Source organism: Octodon degus, unplaced genomic scaffold, assembly GCF_000260255.1.
Source record: "Octodon degus isolate 3935 unplaced genomic scaffold, OctDeg1.0 scaffold00007, whole genome shotgun sequence".
NCBI classification, from domain to species: domain Eukaryota; kingdom Metazoa; phylum Chordata; class Mammalia; order Rodentia; family Octodontidae; genus Octodon; species Octodon degus.
In genome coordinates, this window is record NW_004524583.1 from 6044172 (window position 1) to 6064114 (window position 19943).

General features: G+C 37.7%; 1 protein-coding gene across 1 annotated transcript in view; it reads left to right on the top strand.

The window, feature by feature from the left end:
- Positions 1-19943, top strand: part of LOC111813322 (centrosomal protein of 128 kDa-like) — a 77968-nt gene that overhangs the window by 34039 nt on the left and 23986 nt on the right. The window contains exon 3 of the mRNA XM_023703893.1: positions 18646-18723. Coding sequence (XP_023559661.1) covers positions 18646-18723 — 78 coding nt within the window. The remainder of the gene's footprint in view (positions 1-18645; positions 18724-19943) is intronic.

Below are 19943 nucleotides of genomic sequence, written 5' to 3' on the forward strand. Positions count from 1 at the left end.
GTCAGTTGTTCCTAATTATGTAAGAAGCTACTAAAAATATGAAAGTGGCCAATGATGGAATCATATTAAAATATATTAAAAATGACATGAAGCATCACCATTGATATTTCAGTTTTCTTACTGTGTTATGCAAAGTATACTAAGAACTGCTAAGATGAAGAGTATGAGATGTCGCCCTACTTGTAAGCTAGCAAGTTGACCTGTTACACTTCCAGGAGTGCTGGCAGAGGACAGCAGACAAAGCACAACAGCCTTCATGAGCTTCCCATCTGTATCAGTTCCCTTCCCCTCCAACTTCTGCAGGGGTGAAGCTGGGCCCTGTGGTGCATTGCACACACAGTGAGTTGCATCACAACTGAGGAAGCCTGAGATTGTAAAACTCCCATTCTTATAAAGGGAGTTTTAATAAATCTTATGAAGCATTTTTCCCCCATGTGAGACACCATCTCTGTCTTCCAAGGCTGTTCTTACATCCTTGAAAAATTAGTTTGGCACAAAAGCTGACATAGAATGAGTAGAAATGTTCTTGAGAACTATGTTCCAAGAAACTACTATGTCACCTTTCAAGAAGATGTAAAGATCATTGAAGATGCTTAAAATAACTGTTGCTTCTACTGAATGGAGTTTTAACATTCAGTTTTTCATTTTCTTTCACCATGTCAGAAGGAACGAAACTGGCAGAGGGACACTCCCCACGTGATTCAGAAGGTGATAGACAGCAGTAGCTCTAGGCTCTACTGATGGTGACCGGGATGAAAGTCATTGCCGAAGCAGAGACCCAAACCATGAGCCTTCAAATGATGACACTTGACATGAAGTTATACAGATTTAAAACTAGAGCAGTGTGCTACATCCCATTAGCTGTTCAACAAGACTGTTTCAGAAAAACCTAGTCCCACTGTGAGAGCTAGCCTCATTGAGCTGTGAACCCAAATGATACAGAAAGGTCCAGGGTTGCATTCTGTCCAAGTAATTGGGTATAAGTGTAATGCAGAGTGGAAGCAAGATCAGTGGGTCCCATAATTTGGGTCAGAGGAAGGGGGCTTATGAAATCAGAAGAAAGAGCTTTTTTATCCAAGTTGGAATGTATCTGGTTTATCTCAAGCTAATAGCAAAACTGTTAGAAAACTTCCTGGTTCTCCTGACACAGGATCTGGCCTTAAAGCGGCATCTACCACTGTAGTGGGTTTTTTGTTGTTGTTGTTGTTGTTGTCTTGTTTTTTGTTTTTTCCATGTATAGTATATTGAGAAACTGGCAAGAGTGACCCTGGTTTCTTAGGTGCAATCCTAGCAGTTACAGCTCAAGATGACTGTAATAGGGTCAAGTTGAGTCCTTAACAAAGATGGTGTTGTAGTCAGTTTTTACAAAGGCGTGTATTTTCTACACAACACATAATTTATTGGATTATTTTCCAATATTTACCCAAAAAAATGCAGAAGATTGTGGACAAATGATCTGTCCACGCACTAGAGACCCAAAGAATGCAGCTAAGGGCCTAGATTACATGGCAGTGTTTATAAGAGCCCAGCTGAAGACCTAGATCCCACAACAATGACTCATGCAACTCTGTGTCAAATGTCTGCCCTGGGATGGCCCAAAGGCCAGTGGTGAAAGCTAGAAAGTCCGCACCAGTGCGGTGAAGGATCTGTTACAGCTAAGGGATCTGCCCTGGAGCCAGGAAGTGGTGCCCAAGGTGAGGACCGGAGTCCCCCAAGGAGAACTGCAGCCCTCCTCAGCGACAGCAAGGACCAGAGCTCCTCCAAAGATGACAACAGCTGAGCTCGTATTAGCAAAGCCCATGTGACAAGCTTCTTTAATAGAATCTATAGCACACCTTTTACCGTCCAGTGGTGCTTTTCTGCTGCAGGTGACAGTCCTCAGGTGGGCCTTTCACACCCAGAACCATGCTGACCCAGTTCAGCTGGGTGTTCCAAGTTGAACATTAACTCACCTCAGATAGATTTCATCATGGAATATTTTGCAACAAAAACCTCGACCAGATAATTTGCTGAAAGAATGTGATAATACTCCTTATCTTTTATTAGGCTTCTATATCAAGCTTTACTTCATATGGTTCATAAATGGGCAACTGTTAAAAGCATACTGTATAAAAAAGAGATTAAAAGGAAACAATGACATACAAGGGAAATTTTTCATTGTATTGGTTCTAAGTGATGTTTGTAAATCTAAAAAGTGGGACAAAACATAGAGATAGCTTTGTCAAATAGAGAATAAATGAGAAGTAATGGTAAGTTATAACTCATTAGAAATATGTTTGAAATCTATTTGGAAATCTGTGGGTATTTTTCCAGGTTTATAAGTGGCAATTTTTCTGCTACCTCCTGCAGTCAGACCTTCAAACCCAGAAAGAATTGTAATATGTTGAAATTCTTATTAAAATTTCTATTGTTATTTTTCCCTAAACTATTCATTAAATGCTTACAATATAAAAAAACACCAAATGTATCTGGGTAGTAAATGTGGCCACCGATGTTATAGTAACAAGTGCACCGATTCAGGTTCTGGGACCCAATTGCCATTCCATGTACTGTGTTTTAGTTCGTTTCTTCTTACAAATCATTGCTCTATGCATTTCCATAGTCTGACCATTATTCAGTTAACTTAAGTTGTAGTAAATATGATATACCTAATTTTTATTCATCAGTCAATATTTTGTTTACATCATTAAATACTTAAGATAATGAAGTTAGAGAGTGAGAACATACACTGTATTTTCAAAGCAGTGTTGTGATATGTACCTTTGTGCTGTCTTAGAAATAATATAAAACAAATTTCTCACCTTTGCCCTTCAGCGAAAGGCTGGGGACTTTTAGCAGGGAAGTAATCCTTCTTGTGAATATCCTGTCCTAGAATATCCCAAGGGAGTAGCGGGAGTGTGAGTGAGTCCTCAAAGTGAAGTAGGAAGCTTGCCTTAGTGGAGGCATTCTTAATCTTAGAACCTCATTATTTCATTTATAGCAAAATCCATAGTTCCTGGTACTCCTACCTTCAATTGGAAGGGATGGAGCCATTTCCAAAGCAGACATGATTTATCTGATCAGAGAGAGAGGGAGAAGGAGAAGAAGAGACCTGGAAGAAACTGTGGCACCAACTTCAATAAGTATTGGTTGAGTAACTGTTACATCTGAATACTATGGATTGAAAAATAGTAAAACTAGTCCCTATTATGGACTATATGTTTATGACTCCCAAAATACGTCTTTTGTAATACTAACTTCCAATGAAATGGCATTAAGAGATAGGAGATCGAAAGAGTTTTCATTTTAAATGAAGTCATGAGGATGGAATCCTGTGGGGATTCGAGTCCATACAAGAAAAGATAATAGAGAGCTGATCTCTCGCAGCTTTCTGAGGATATAGCAAGGAAGTAGTTGTCACCAAGATGGGACTCGGGCCTTAGACATGGAATGTGCTTGAGCCAAGGCTCCAGAAGTATGAGAAATAAGTATTTGTTGTTTTAGCCACCCAGTGTACAATATTTATGTTATAGCAGCCACTCTTTATGCTTAAGAATTCTCAAGTCAAGCAAAAAAAAAAAAAAAGTTCTCGTCAATAGAAAAAGACAATTAACAAAAACTGCAGTATTATATATTTATTGGCACTTATACATGTATGTACAAGTATCTCTATTGCCATGAAAATTGATTTTCGTGAAAGAACCCAAAGGGTGTCCTTGAACCAAATCTAGACAGCTTTTAACAGAATGAAGTCTGTTGTGATGGTGTGACAGACTTGATTTGTGTGTACCAGATGCCTGGAAAGTGATTCTTGAGTAGAAGTCATGAGAAGAGGATGTAAACAATCCATGCAATAAGTACCTTCCTCTGAAATTGTCTGTGATTTCCAGAGTACTGCATGTTTTCTAGAGTTTTCATAGCATACATTAAATATTTTAAGTCATGTGTTATGGCTAATTCTAATTTTTAATATGTCCAGTGTTGGCTGCAGAACTTGTTCATTTTAGTTGGATATTTCAAATTAAATGGGGAAGGGGACTTAGTCAAAATTTCAAATTGTTTTGGCAAGACCAGCTCCTTTGCATACCAACCACCAGGACACAAAGCTTCTCTGTTGTCCAGTTGGATGGATGCATGGCTTTCATTTGGGGGAAGAAGGGGAAGGAAAAATAAAACTTTCTAGAAGTTGAAAGTCCAAGAAAACAATTAGTTGTGACAAATGTTAAATGCATTTCACTTTTAGATAACATTTTCATTGGTATTGTACCCACTGATTTTAATGATCCGTATTTTTTAGCCAGTGATTGAAAATTCGGCATCTGGTTGAATCCTGGCCTGTCTGTTCAGCCGTTCAGGACATATCTTACCAGAGTATCTCAAACAGACTAATAGTTCATATTTCGTACTAGTTTTTGAAATGAGGTATCTGCCAAAATAGATCACTATGTAGCACATTATTGATAATTTGAACTAAGTATGATCTGGTAGTGAGCATGCCTTAAGAGAGAGTTCAGTTAGATTTTTTGATGGCTTTAAAATATACCCAATAGTCTCAGTTTCTGTCTGCTTTGGCAGCAGTCATCAAGGGACTGCTTTGTGTAAGATCCAAAAGAGTATATTCTAAGTGTTCAGAAAAGGCTTAATTATCAAAATAAACTTTAAAAATATAGGCGGAATTGATCTCCGTGATTTTTGAATTAAGTCTCAAAAACCACAATGATAAAAATAAAAGACCTTGCCTGATTTCTATTAAGATTTGATCTGCCTATCACCACAAACTCATCCGTATATACGGGGGATTAGCTGTTCACATGCTCTTTCAACATCCAGTTGCTGCATGAGGAGTAATGGAAAATGATTAATTTGTTTTGTCATTCTCTTTGAGAACACAGAACACCTCTTCAAAAAAAACAACCATTTATTCTGAAAACAGAGATTAATTATGTTCACCTCACCTTGGTGCTTTTAAGGAAATTAGCTGGGCCTTCCCTCAGCCAGGACGTGAGCATTCCTTATCTGTGTTCTGCATCAAGACCTTATGTTCCATGTTGAACATGGATGAGGCAGCATGATTGCTTGCTTTAGTGTCCTGAGTCCCTGGGTTGTGGGCTTTGCCGGCTTAAAGAAAATACCCAGTGTTTCTGGGCATCTGCCTCGTGCTGCGTGTCCCCTCTACGGTGCAGTGTGGCTGAGCCCTGTCTGTGATCCCCAGGAAGCAGGCTGCTCCACACATCACAGACTTCCCATACCTCCTCAGCAAGTGCAGCTACTTAACTCTAGACAGTTTCACCAAACTTCACTGTCCCTTCATTTTTCTTCCATATTTGTTTTGTTAATTTTTTAATTGTGATTCTGTTAACAATGTCTCAAAAAATTTGCAAATTGCACATTTGCAAAACAATTGTATTATTTCACCAGTATTTCTGAGTTCTCAATATATCTTTTTGTGATGACATTTTCCGTAAAACTGAAAATTATCCTATGTAATAAGAAGCTCAGCACTGAAAATAGAGTTTTGCTTTAAGGAATCTGTAGTGTACTGGAAACAAGGAAACACACAGGAAATGATTGCATCCATGATGGGTGGTATATATATGCATAGGAATCAGTGAGATGGGCAACTCACTCAGACTTCAGGGCTAGGTTCCCAGAATAAGAACTAGTGCTATCATTGTAATAATAGCTGGTGTTCATTGTAAGCATGTTTCTGCCAGGTTCTTCTCTGAGTACTTTGCATATGTTAATGTGTTTAATCTTTACAACACCTCTACACAACACTTATTATCTTTTGTACTTAATAAAGAAGCAGCCCAGTGTGGAGAAATTAGGAACTCTCTCAAAGACCAGTAAGTGACTAACTCAGTATTTAAGCTCAGGCAGACCAACCCAAGAGCCCATGCTTTTAGGCAAGTACTCTACCCCTGAGCTTCCCCAGCCCAAGCTCATGCTTTTAAATGCCATGTTAGAGAAGGCAGTGTCCATTTGCAAGAGAATCAGGATCTAATTTAAGCTCTATGTAGAAAACATGCTAGACAGATGGGCTTTCATGTACAGGCAGGATGGCACAGACATTTTCAGGAGAGAAACAAAGTGTGGAATAATAGTTGTCCCAATAGCACCAGAAACTCATTGGTGGTATTTACATCAGGGGAAACCATGAAGAAAAATACTGGGATGGGGAACAAGGTAGGCCATTCATAAAGTAGAAAAAGTATAAAGCAAGCCCTTTGCCTGATTTTTGTAGGCATCTTTTCTAAAAATATGAAATGAGAAATATTTGGATTTGGTAATTTGATGTGGCAAAGACCCAAGAAGTCAAAAATGTCTATTTTTCTTACTCGGTCTTATGTCATAGTCATTCACCTTCAGCCATAAAGGGTGAAGGTTTTTCCATTCCACAGGTGTTCTTGGATAAATACCCTCTAAAATCCTATATTCACTTTTCTGCTTATTTGGTTTTCTCTTTATGATGCCTTTTTCACATTCTTTCTGACCTTTTTACATTTAAAAAATCAGAGCTCGACTATCGGCAGAAGCTGAAGCTACAGTGGACTAAGGGTAGAGCTACAAAGGATGTTACAGTGGTCAGATCCTAATTTTCCATTTTCTTGATTTCAAAACCGAGGCCCAAATGTTTTCCAAGCTTTCCCAGCTTCATGATGGATCCCTTGATTTCTAATTATAATTATTTTCAACTTTGTCCTGATACCTGTGCTTAAACAGAACACTGCCACAAATAAAACTGTTATAGACAGTATTACATGGAACTTTAAGGGCATTTTTAGAAGGCTACAAATAACCTGGACAGATGTTCTTTTTTAAAATTTTAATATTTTATTTTAATAATTATTTTATTTAAATATACTTAAATCTTATTTTTTTATTTTTAAATAACTTTATTGAGAAACAAATATCAATGAAACAGTTTCAAAACTGATGAGTAGGACAGTTTCAATAATTAATACATTGCTTATTGCTATCTTCATAGTGGTTATTCATAGTATAAGATGCAGACATAATATCCTGTCCAAATACTATTAGTGCAAATCTTTCTTCTCATTGAATTAAGAGAAAGTAGCTGTATATCTATCTTAACTATTTTGTATATACAGACACAAAATAGTCCTTCATTTGTATTCCTCTTTTTTTTTTTAGTTTTGTCAGAGATTTCTGATCAAGGAGATTATGGGGCCACAGAGGAGAGTGATCGATGATGTAGAGTGTGCCTAAGGAGAGTCACATGGAGAGAGAGCATTCTCTCAGGCTTTCACAAAGAGCACATTGGCCAAGCAGTGGCCGTGGCTCATCCATATGGCTGACACACACTGACAAAGGACCTACAAAGTGAGGTACAGGGTTTTAAGATAAATCCCAAGGGGATTTGACTGAACTTGTCAGATACAAAAGGTATATTTCTTGTTATATAGGTCTTGCTTTATCTAAGTCTTAACCATCCAGCAGAAAAGTATAATAATGAGGTATAAAAAGTAAAGCCATATTAATATGCTGAGCTGTAAAAGGCTCAAGTCAACAACTTCTGACATTGCCAGTTCTACGGATAACCCACTACTGCTATGGACTACTGGACTATATTGGATTATTTTGCTGAATTAATGCACCTACAATATTTAAATGACAATGGAATACCCATCTCTGACAAAACTAAACAAGAAAAGGGATACAAATGGATGGATGTTTTTGAGTGAGAGGGTGCTTGGGGTGAATCAGGAGCAGTTAGTATGATACCTAGGGCCTTCTTGGAATTCGGGACTTTTGGGGTTTGTTGTTGTTTTCCTCACAGATTCCTCAGAGAGCTCCACACCAGGGGCATTTACACGCACCAGCCTGGGAGTTGGCTGCCCATGTGACCTTCCCTCCTTACTTTCAAGCTCCCCAGACTCAATGCAGGGGTAGGGCACTTGCCCGGCAACTACAGGGCCTCTACAAATTCTTCTCATAATTAGAGGTGAGATGCTCGCAGTCTCTTCTCAAAACAACACCCAAAATATTGTTCTGAGGAGTAAATGCAAGCGAATTACGTTGCTTAAAATTGTTAGACCTCCCAGCTGACTCATTAAATACAAAAGTTGACCACAGCTTCAGTCTCTAAGATGGTCTCTGGCATCATCAGCTGTACCTTGCAGGCTGGTCACTGTGCAGGCTATTCCAGTTCTTAGAGCTTCATTCCCACAATGTGCCAGGCAGTCCTCTCCTTGGGCTTTTGTCTTTTCATCATTTTGTGCATAAGTGTTCCCCAGGGGGTTCTCATGAGTCATTCCGGCTCTTTATCCCACTCCAAAGCTGTGCCGCCAAAGAGCCTGAGACCACACCTAAGAGCCCTGCTGCTCTCCACTACTTTACCTTGTTTCATTCCTTTTCAGTGCATTTTTGAAGAACTCATTTTATGAATTTGTTTCACCCCAATAAAATGTAAGCTTCCTGAAGACAAAGGGTTTTCCCTGATTACCTTAGAAACAATGTCCAGTATAGAGTTGACATTCAATAAATAATTGGAGATTTCTTTCACCAATTAATGTTCATCATTAGTTCACGTATGAAGATTTAATGAATCTCTGTACTACCGCAAACATGGGGTAGAGTGATAAGGAAACAGTCTCCACCTTCATGGTGCTTATTGCCTAGTATTGAGGCAGACATGAATCAAGCAGTTACCCCCAAAAATAAATAAATCCTCTGGCAGTTGTTACCACACTAGGGCTCATGAATGATGGAGAGCTCTTTTGATAGAGAATGCAGGGGCGCCTTCCCTGCAGAAATAATGGCTGAGCTATAGTATGGAACATAAGTTAACTACTTCCTCGAAGACTTACACATTTCACATTTCATTATGCAAGTATTTCAAAAAATAATGAACTAGAATTAAGGAAATGTAGAATGAAGTGGGTGGAAAAAGTGCCGTACTTCAAAACACATCCAAAATATAAATTAGGTTGAAAGACATAGAGCTGGAAATACGGATTTACAGTGATAAAACAAATATAGCACTGTTATTAGTAGCATCTAGGCGGTGAGTATATGGGTAGTCTATTAATTTCTTTCAAATTTCCTATATAACTAAAAAATACTCAGTGTTGAGAAGAAAAATGTTAAGCAAATAAGTAGCCTGGAAGGAACACTATGTACAAAAGTAATTTATAGTCATTAGCCCTTCTTATGATATTGGTTGAATAAAAATGCATTTCTAAATACTGTGTATAGTTTTAATTAAGATCACCTTTTTTTTTTTTTTTTCTTTCTTTCTTTTGGTGGAACTGGGAATTGAACTCAGGCCCTTGCGCTTGCCAGGGAAGCGCTCATTTCACTGAGCCATCTCTCTGGCCCCTAAGATCACCTTTTATCTGCTTGGACTCTGTTGACTAATTTTTATTAGCTGTAATTTATTTTATTTTTGAATTTTAGTACAGGGTCTGCAGGGTCTCACTGTGTAGATTGGACTCGTAGTGATCCGCCTGTGTTCAGCCTCTCAAGTGCTGGGATTGCAACTGCATGCCACCAGGCCCAGTCTCAGTCGCCATCTCAGCATGTCCCAGGGGCAGGGCCAGCCTGGCACTCTGAGGATCGAACTGTAGCCACTGCATCTGTCTAAGCAGGCACCTTAATCCACTGAGCTATCTGGCCAGCCCAGTTAGCTATAATTTTAGATCATATTGTCACTGGGCTCTTATTTTTTTGAAAGTTACTGAAGTTAATACTTCCTTAGATATTCAGCATTTTTTATACTGCCATTTGGAAAGTACTTGACAATTTTAGTACAGTTTCACATTCACTCTTTTACTTGATAGTCACAGACGCCCTGTGGATAATAGAGACATGCCATTATGTACACATCAGTATTTATCTTCATTTTATAGAGAATGGCAGCTTAAGAGGGCAGGGCAAAGGCATGTTACCCAAGCAGAAAACACAAGTAGGTAGCACGAACTATAGCTACCCACTAATCCAGGGTGCTGGTTTCCAGTCATCTCACCAGTGTTTTTCATGAACCACCTGGGAACACGTGTCTGGAACCTATGTTTGCCCTGTCGTCAGAGAAATGATTAGCCTCTGTTTCTTCCACAAAGGCCTTGCTGGTTGTTTTTTCAAATATTCTTAGATTTCTTTCCTTATGAGTATATTTCAGCTTTAATTTTAAGAACTAAATTAATTTTCATTAAACAGATCATACATCTTAAATTCCTCATAAGGTTATAAGCACTTAATGCTTATTCTTTATATCAGAGAGTGGAAAGAACAACATTTAAGCAGACAATGTTAAGAAACTCTAGTGAGGAAAAATGTGTATTTCCCTTTCTTTTTCAACTCATTCTTGGGGTTTTCCTACTGGGGGGAAAACATTCCCTTACAGCATTCATTTGGAAAGAACACAGTGTCTTGTTAAGATAATAAAACAAGTTGATTTCAATTTAGAATTTGATTATGTCTGGTAATATGAAAGTAATAATTTGGAAATGCAGGTATTTGAAATAGCTCTTCTCTTGGAAAAAAATGTAATGTAAATGTGTGTTAGAAAGTTCCAGGGCCAGTGAGATAGCTCAGCGGACGAAACGCTTGCTTAGGAAATGCAGAGACCAGGGTTCAATCCGCATGCTGTGCCAGGCCTGCCCCCTGGGTGCACTGAGCCAGCGATGGAGTCAGGGCGTGGTGGCACATGCCTGTAATCCCTGCACTAGGGAGACAGAAAGCAGGAGGATCACTATGAGTTGGAGCTGTAGTGAGACCCTACACACACACACACACACACACACACACACACACACACACCCTAAAAGATAGTGCCTAGAATGCCTTCCGTACTCAAGTTTTCTAGTGAAGATAAGCTACCTTGTCTCAAGTTTCACAACTTTAAAAAGGAAACCTACCACTTTGGGGACAGAATGTTGTTATATGAGGAAAGAAGAATTTGTTGACAGAAATTCTAAATTTTAGGCCAAATGTGAACACTGATCTCAGGTTGTTACGAGAACTGGCATTTTTATTTAACAGGCCTATGTAGCCCTCACCTCAAGACACATTACACGCATCTAAGTGGATGTATGAGTCCACTCTCTTAAAGAACACAGTCTGTAAATAGTGGGCTCTTCTGATCTTCCAAGAAACCCACCCTGCTTTCTTCACTGGGGCTCTCGACACTGTGCGTCAACAGTGTGTGACTTCGCAGCCTTCTTTCTGCTACTGTTTGGTTCAGTTCCAGAGAATGTCTTAGACAGTTTGGAGGGGAACAGGGGTCCTTGAGAGCCAGCACAGCTGTACTGGATCGAATCTCCACCAGTGACAAGCGTACAGTCTGCCCTTCTTATGATCGCAGCCTTCCTTGCCTTGAAATGTGTTTACTCAGGCCCTTTCACCACCCTTCAGCCATTTGTCAGGAAAGCTGTGCACTGGATCACTTTCCAAATGAATTTCATTTTTGAACCCAAATAAACTACTTCAGAGCCTCATTTATTTAATGTGTTGTGCCAAAAATGTACACATTTATTTTTGAAATAAAAATATAGATGACATCTCCTTTATTGCCTGAACCTCAAAATACTTGTAACTTCATTGCATTATAAGAAAATTTTATGTGCTAAATGTTAGTAAACAGATGAGTTTTACAAAGAAAATTATGTTAATAAGAAAGTAAGCATATACATTTTTACAAAGAAAATAATATGAAATAAAATATGCCTATGGTTAAATTTGTTCCTTAAGAATTCTCTATAGGAGATAGGAACCTAGGACTTGCCATACGTTCTGTTCTCTAATTCCTAATTGCTGCTACTTATATTGTCATACTGTATTATACAGTTATGTTAGTCTGAAACAAACGAAACGTCAAAGAAAACAATCTTCAGACCAGTACAAAGTGCTCCACATAGGGGGTTGACATATGTTGAGATTTTGGAATAGTAAAGCTAGCACTTTATTCTTTGCTCTTTCTTCTATTACTTGAACTTGTCCTTGCTCTGAAGAAAATAAATCAAACCACAAACTCTAATTTGTGGATTTTTAATAAGGAGGTGAAGGTATGTGGGTTTATTACAACATAGTACCTCTGCCTTTGTCTTCATTCATGCAGCATTTATTTGAATTACATCTTATAGGCCTGAGAGTGTGTTGTGGTAGTGTTACTTTTTACAAGAGGAGGTAGGAGAGGAGGAGGAGGACAATGAGGAAAAGAGTGTCATAAAACTCTCCTTGCTCTTAGCGTGGCATACTGTTACCAACCAAAATGATATCCAAACTTGTACCTGAGGGTGCTTGGACACGTGGTCCTGAGCCCGTACTGCTCAGCACTGGCAAGATCACATTCTTCACAATTTCATCTTAAAACTACTCTAACAGAATAAATCCATGAAGGACATAGCTTCAAACTCGGAGGCTTGAAGAATTGACAGCTAGAGAGGAGTTAGGAATTGTCACAGAGCACTCGCTGGTATAGCTTCTGGTTGCTGTCTACTTCCCTTTAACTTGGATTACCACAACCATACTTTTATATTAAGAATATTGCCATTGTCACACTGCGTGCCTGCATTTGCATACCAGTTTTGCCATTTCATGAATGTGAAGGTTTTAAACTGATTCTCAATTATCTAATCTTTTTTTTTTTTTTTTTTTTTTTTTCCCCAGAACCAGGGATTAAATTTAGACCCTTGCACTTGCCAGGAAAATGCTTATTTCACTGAGGCATTTCCCCGGCCTATCTAATCTTTATAATGCTGATAACAGTAATATCTACCTCAGATAGTGTATGATTAGGAAGTGGATTAAAATGTAGTTAACTCTAAAAAAGTTTTGTCTCTGTTAAAATACAATTCAATTTTGAATTGCATTTTCATCTTGCTCCTGAGCAGAGTGGAGATGAAAGGATCGTCTGCTTTGCCAGTGTTTTCAGGACATGAAAATCTAGCTGTTCAAGCCTCGGAGAGGAACCAGATCCACTCGGTGTATTTGTTTTTTATGAAGTGAAGTCTCTCAGCGAGTTTTTCTTTGTGTTCAAATTTGGTGTCAAATTGAGTATATCTTAATGTTTTTAGGAATGGAACATTTTAAAATCATTTTATGCACAACTAATTTACTTATTTTTAAAAAATAGAATTAAGAAAATTAAAGACAAACTAAGCACTCTGTCATTTGCTAATGCCTTTACCAAAATGTACTGGAATAATTGCTTTCTTAATTCCAACAGTACGGACTTGTCCTTTCCTTTCAAGCATTAAGTAATATAAAGGAAAAGAAAAAAATAGACCAACTTAGAGTTCACTAGAAGTTCCCTTGACTTGACAGGAGATATTTGCCTTAGGATCTGAGATGATATTCATGGAGCCTTTGAAAAGCACTTATTCTTATTTTCGAATGTTTGTCTCCCTATGGATCTTGTCTTTATAGTACTTCTAGTTTTGAAGAAAATATAATTTGAATTGACAAGTAGTGTGATAAGCCTCTAATTATAACTCTGGCAGTCTCGCATTAAAACAATGGAAACATGAGTGTTCTAAAGTTTCTATGCATACATGTTCATGCACAGCATAGAAAAGGAAAGTATTTCCCCACATCACTTAATTGTGAAGTTGTGTGATGAGATTCCCGGGTCCTGAGCAGATCACCCTCACTACCTCCTGTCTCATGGTTGCAGATACCTAGAAGCATCACCCTCTGCATGTTGACTTCTTTTGTACGTTTTATTTTTATGATTCTTCATGCTTGCACTTTAATGAAAAATAATTAAGATGTGTTATGCACACTTGATACCTGTGCATAACACATCTTAATTATTTTTCATCTCCTTACGCACTCACTCTTCCTTTCCCCCTTGCCCCGTGTCTTGGTCCCCTTCACCTTTTGCAAGAGAGCTGGCTCCCTGTTTCCTATTATCTATCTGCTTTTGGTCTTTAATTTACTTATGTTTTGAAGTTTCTCATATAAGAGAAACCATGTAGTATTTTAGCTTGTGTGACCAATTTATTTCATTAACGATTGTGTTGTCAAGGTTTATCTATTTTCCTATAAAAGACTGAAATTTATAAATCTCTTTAAAATAACTGCAATTTACTTTTTCATTGTGTAATTTTTACATCTTTTGCTGCATATGCATCTCCCCGTGGTGGTTAAAATTTCGTGAAAAACAGGAAATGTATAATCCACATCTTACTGGTCTTTTGGTGATATCTGGTGTACACACTTGTTAATTAATTGAATATAAAATATGTAAAATTAAAGAGAAAAATCAGTGTACCAGAGAGTATTTCTCATTTTGAAGTAACACATAAATGGAACATAAACCACAACTGAAATAAAAGGTTGAGAAAATATAAAAGTCAGTTAATGAAAATATGGGGTTAGGCTAGAGGGATATAGGGAAATAAAACATAAAAATAATTTCACTTAAGAAAAAAGAGGGGATGGAGAGATAGCTCAGTGGTCTAAGCACCTGCCTGGCAAATGCAAGGAGTGGTGCTGTGGAGGCTGCGACAGGAGGATTACTAAGAGTCTGAGCTGTGTAGTGAGCCCCTGTAGCAAATAAATAATTTTTTTTTAAAAAAGAAGAAATTTAGTTTTTGAGATTTCATTCACAAAAATATACTAATTTGATTATTTATGTAGAATATGATAAAATACTAAAACTAAATTAGTTTTAATATTTTTATTGCACATGCAATAAAAAAATACTTTTATCCAGTCCCTTGTTTGTTGAAAATTTTAATCAATAATATTTACATAATATGCTGGCTTTATAGTGGGAAAAGAGATTATTCGCTTATTGTGATACTAAAATGAGTTTAACATTCTTAACCCATGTTCAGAGAATTGTTTCTGAATGATAAAAATTATGGGGTGAAAGGGGAAATAAAATGTTAATATTTCCAGTCTTAATAGAGTCTCAAGAGGATTTTATTCAATGCATGCAGTTTTGCTTTAGAATCATTGGAACATTATTTTTTATTTTATTGTTCAAGGGACGAGATGGTTCTTAGGAAATGCATCATTGTTTCGTTTAAATAAATATGTGATAGATGGTGGCTGAAACAAGCTGCTGCCCTAAACCTACTTGTTGTGGCCTATATTAAGACACACAGCAGTTTGATGACTCTTTCCTACACATGAAAAAGTTAAACTAAGTTACTTAAAATACCTGCAGGTTAAAGTCCATTCAGCAGGACTAACAGTATTATAAATGTTAAATGGAAGGAACTGATCTGTAAATGGACAGTGGAAAAGAAGTACATCTGCTTTAAAAGTGCATACAACTTTCTGCTCAAAATTGTGGAATAAGAGTGTTCATACCCTGCTGTCTAAAATCACATCACAAAAGTAAGTGAAGAAAGAACTAAAAACACTGATTACTGTGTGACAAAACTAGAAGCTAGCTAGCTCTCCAGGACTCCAAGTGGTAAGATATCTCAGAACATCTTAGACATGGCATAGAACAGGTAGTTTTCATCAAGTATTGATATGTTAAACTTTAAATCCTTACAGAGTGTGCAGGAAAAAAAGAAAATAAACAAAAAATATTTTAAAAATATTGAAATAAACAATTGCATATTTTTTGCACAGAAATTTAGAAATCTAGCTATGTAATTTATCCTATGACTTTTTTATTGTCTCTTGTTTTCATTTCCCTTTTTTATAAACAAATATTTACTTGTGAGACAGTATAGCAGTGATTGATATGACATGACAAGCAGTACATATTTAGAAGACCAGAATGACAGGCATTCCAAGCACAACCCTAGTATTTACACATTGCCCTTCAGTGCACTTGCTTAGTTCGCAGGTATCAGCATATATAGTTAGTCAAGGTGAGAATGCTAAACAGTGTGGTTAAGCTCAACTGCCTATGTTATAGGTAATAATATCATTAAGCTTCTCTTCTGGAGGTTAACAACTTCAGTTTGCAGACCAAAAATTAGAGAAAAAGAAGGGCTACACAGACAGCCAACATTTTGGCCCTAACCTTTCAAGGTCTTTGAGGACTCAGCACATAGGAGAACCTGTATTGTAACATCCTGTAACTTGGTGGTATCCCAAATTTTCTGATCAAGGAGATTATGGGGCCACAGAGGAAAGTGATCAGTGATGTAGAGTGTGCCTAAGGAGAGTCATCTGGAGAAAAAATATTCTCTCAGGCTTTCACAGAGAGCAAAGTGGTCAAGCAATGGCCGTGATTCATCCATATGGCTGACACTGACAAAGAATCTACAAACTGCGGTACCGGGTTTCAGGCTAAATCCCAAGGGGATTTGACTTACCTTGTGAGATACAAAAGTTACATTTCTTGTTATGTAGGCCTTGCTTTATCTTGGTCTTAACCATCTATCAGAAAGTATAAAAACGAGATATAAAAAGTAAAGCCATATTAATAGGCTGAGCTACAAAAGGCTCAAGTCAACAATTGCTGACATTGCCAGTCCTCTGGAGAACCCACTACTGTTGTGGACTACTGGACGATATTGGATTATTTTGCTGAATTTGCACACCTACAATAATTAAATGGCAGTGGAATTCCCATTTCTGACAAAACTAAACAAAAAAAGGGGATATAAATGAAGGACCATTTTGTATCTGTATATATAAAATAGGATAGATATACAGCTACTTTCTCTTAATTCACTGAGAAGAAGGATTTTTACCAATAGTGTTTGGACAGGATATCTTGTCTGCCTCTTGTACTATGAATAACTACTAGGAAGACAAAAGTATACAGTGTATTAATTATTGTAACTGTCCTACTAAGTTGTTTTGATACTGTCTCATTGCTAATTTTTTCTCAATAAAATCAATTAAAAAAAGTAATATTTTTAAAAAGTGATAGAACAACAAAGAGAAAACTTTAGTGCTTGGCCAAGCAGATGACATTGGAGAGGAAGCATCTTGTGTTCTGGAGAATTCCTGAAAGGCTTTTGAATTGAAATAATTACTGCAGAACAAGGACTTGGTAATGGATACCTCAAACACATCCACAATGGAAACCTAGAGTCTTAGCTTTCTGTCTCCATCCTTGCCTGCATCCAAACTCTGTGGGAGACATGAAACATTGTATGAGTGAGGCCCAGGATTGGGACTTCCAGTTAAAGGACTTCTTGAAGAGCAACAGGGAATCTCAAAGCATTGAGGAGAAGAAAGCTGAACCCATCCTGAGACAAAAACATTACTGGATACTCAGTTTATTTTTTTCTGTATTTAGTACACAGTCTACAGGGTCTCACTATGTAGATCGGACTTGCAGTTGTCCTCCTGTTTTCAGTCTCCCAAGTGCTGGGATTACAGGCATGGGCCACCACTCCCAGTCTCAATCACCATCTCAGCCCAGCCCAGCCCAGCGGTGGGGCTGGCACTGCCCAGATTGAACCCTGGTCCCTGCACACTACCTAAACAGGTGCTTTAATCTGCTGAGCTATCTGGCCAGTCCTCTGAATACTCAGTTTAGAGTCCCTACCTGATAAAAAGACAGATTAGCCGATTAGTCTATTATCTGGTTAGTCTACTATTAGATTAACTTTCAGTGTAGGTATTATTCGTGATAATTAATGCTGCATTATGTATTAATATGTGCCAAACTTTTAAATCTTATGGCTCAACAATAGAGGTGGTTTTCTCACTCAAATGAAGCTCAACAGGGTGAGCTGCTTTTTTCCTGTCTTGTAGCTATGCCTTGTGGAGCTTGTGGTCTCTGAAGTTCTCAGGACAGGATTCAAGATGAAAGAGAAAACAGGCTTTTAACAGTTTCAGTCTAAGTCCGTTGTTCAGCAGCATGCCAATGGGAGATGTCAGGGAACACAAGAAATGTCACGGAGCCACTAACTTCCCTACTACTCTACAACTATGTCTTGTTTTTGAAAGACATGTCAGTTTATTCCTGTGCAATAGCCACAGTTTTTTGTCCTATTGAACAATTAAAGCTCACTTTAAATTAAAAACAGTACCACCTATTGCTAACACCTATTACTTGATCTAGCACTGGCAGGACGAAGAATACAGGGATGCATATAATACATACGCTGGTCTCAGGACTACTCTTCTACTTAATCTCTTAATTCACATTGGCTTTGAACTAATTTCCAGATTATTACCTTGTAATGTTTACATTGGTGGGTGTAATGGTGCCAGCTAATCAAAGATTAAGTAAAATTACTGATTTTTTTAATCAACATGATCTGTTAAATTTCAGATATATCTCCTATCTTTTGAAAACTGCTCCCCATTTCTTTCTTAAATATTTAGAATGTTTTTCTTCACAACAGTAACACTTAAGAATCTCTAGTATGGCCTATATATAAGTAACTGCAAAGTTATCTATTTCTCAGTGTTACCTTCTGGTTTATTTCTGATGCTCACTGAAGCAGATTTGTAAATTAATATGAATATGAAGTGGTCTGTAGAAAGTTTCATGACATTATCACTTGAAAGCAGTTATCCAAGAAGAGTTTTTATATCTGAGCCAGTCTTGCAAATGAGTTTCATACTTTTTGAAAGGAAAAAAAAAATTTATTTAAATTGATGTATTTGTTCTTAGAAATACAATACAGTAGTTCCGTTCTTATTTGATTCCCTAAATCTATAGCTTGATTTTCTTGTACTAGTGGAGAAATCTCATTTTCAGATTTAGATTCTGAGATTATTAATGAATTCTTTATAATGTTGCTTTCTTCACATTTTGTCTTTCAGAGTACTCGAGTGGCCTTGGACCATCTGGAGTCTGTACCTGAGAAACTGAGCCTACTGGAAGATTTCAAAGACTTTCGAGTGAGCAAACGTTGGCTTGTCAGTTCAGTATTTTTCCTGAATGAGAAGACTTGACATCTTCCTGATGTGCAGAGAAAATTATAGGAAGGGAAGAAGGAACAAAAACCATTGGGAACTTTTAACATTACATTCTCTCAGAGCTTGTTGACATTGTGAAATCAGGACTAAAAACAAAACTCAAGCAGTGGCACAATATAGGAAAACAGAAACTCTTACCCTAGGACTAGAAGTTCATTGATCTCACTAAAGCTGTCACAGAAAACCTGATGATTGAAGGCAGTTACCCATTTCATTCACGATAGATAACTTTTTTGGTTAGCAAAATTTTAACTTGTAAATTTTTTTTTTCAAACCACTGTTTTGGAGGTAGAGTAGTTTACCGGTTATCTCTGTATTATGACACATCAGTTCAAACCTATGTAGAGATTTTTTTCAGCCTCCCAAGCACTGGGATTACAGGTGTGTGCCACCATGCCTAGTCTCAATCGCTGTCTCAGTGTGTCCTCGTGTGCAGGCCTGGCACGGCACACTGAAGATCGAGCCCTGGTAGCTGTGCTGTGCCTAAAGAGGTGCTTCAGTCCACTGGCCTATCAAATAAATAAATTTTAAAAAGTTTATAAAAGATCTTATAAGTCTGGGTGTGGTGGAATACTCCTGTAATCCCAGCAGTAGGAAGACAGAAATCAGGAGGATCACTATGAGACTGAGCTGCGTGTTTCTGGTATATTCTGATGCTTTCTTGTGATTTGATCATATTTTGCAGTTTAAATCCCAAAAGATTATGAAACCATCATCAAACACCATGTAGCTGCCATCACCCTTATAGAACCCAGTGTACGTAGCAGGGATTGTGGTATGTCCAGATCTTATCTCTGTTTCTGTAGTAACAGAAGTCATCCAGATAAAGGAAGGATAGGCAAGAAGCAACACTGAAGCTTGTGGCACTAGTTGCAGAGAAACAAATGTCTTTCTGTACTAGCATCAAAGATAGTTTAGCCCCTAGTTGATAGCATACTTTTCCCAAGTCATCTTCGCTCAGTTCATAAGTATAATTCAAAATTTTGTGCTTTACTATTGCTAGAAGGTTTACCATTATTTTTTTAAATTTTTTTTTTTATTATTATTATTTTTTTTAATGTGTGTGTGTGTGTGTGTGTGTGGCCAGCTCAGCCCACCAGGGGGCGGGGCTGGCTGGCATGTGGTGCTGGGGGATTGAACCG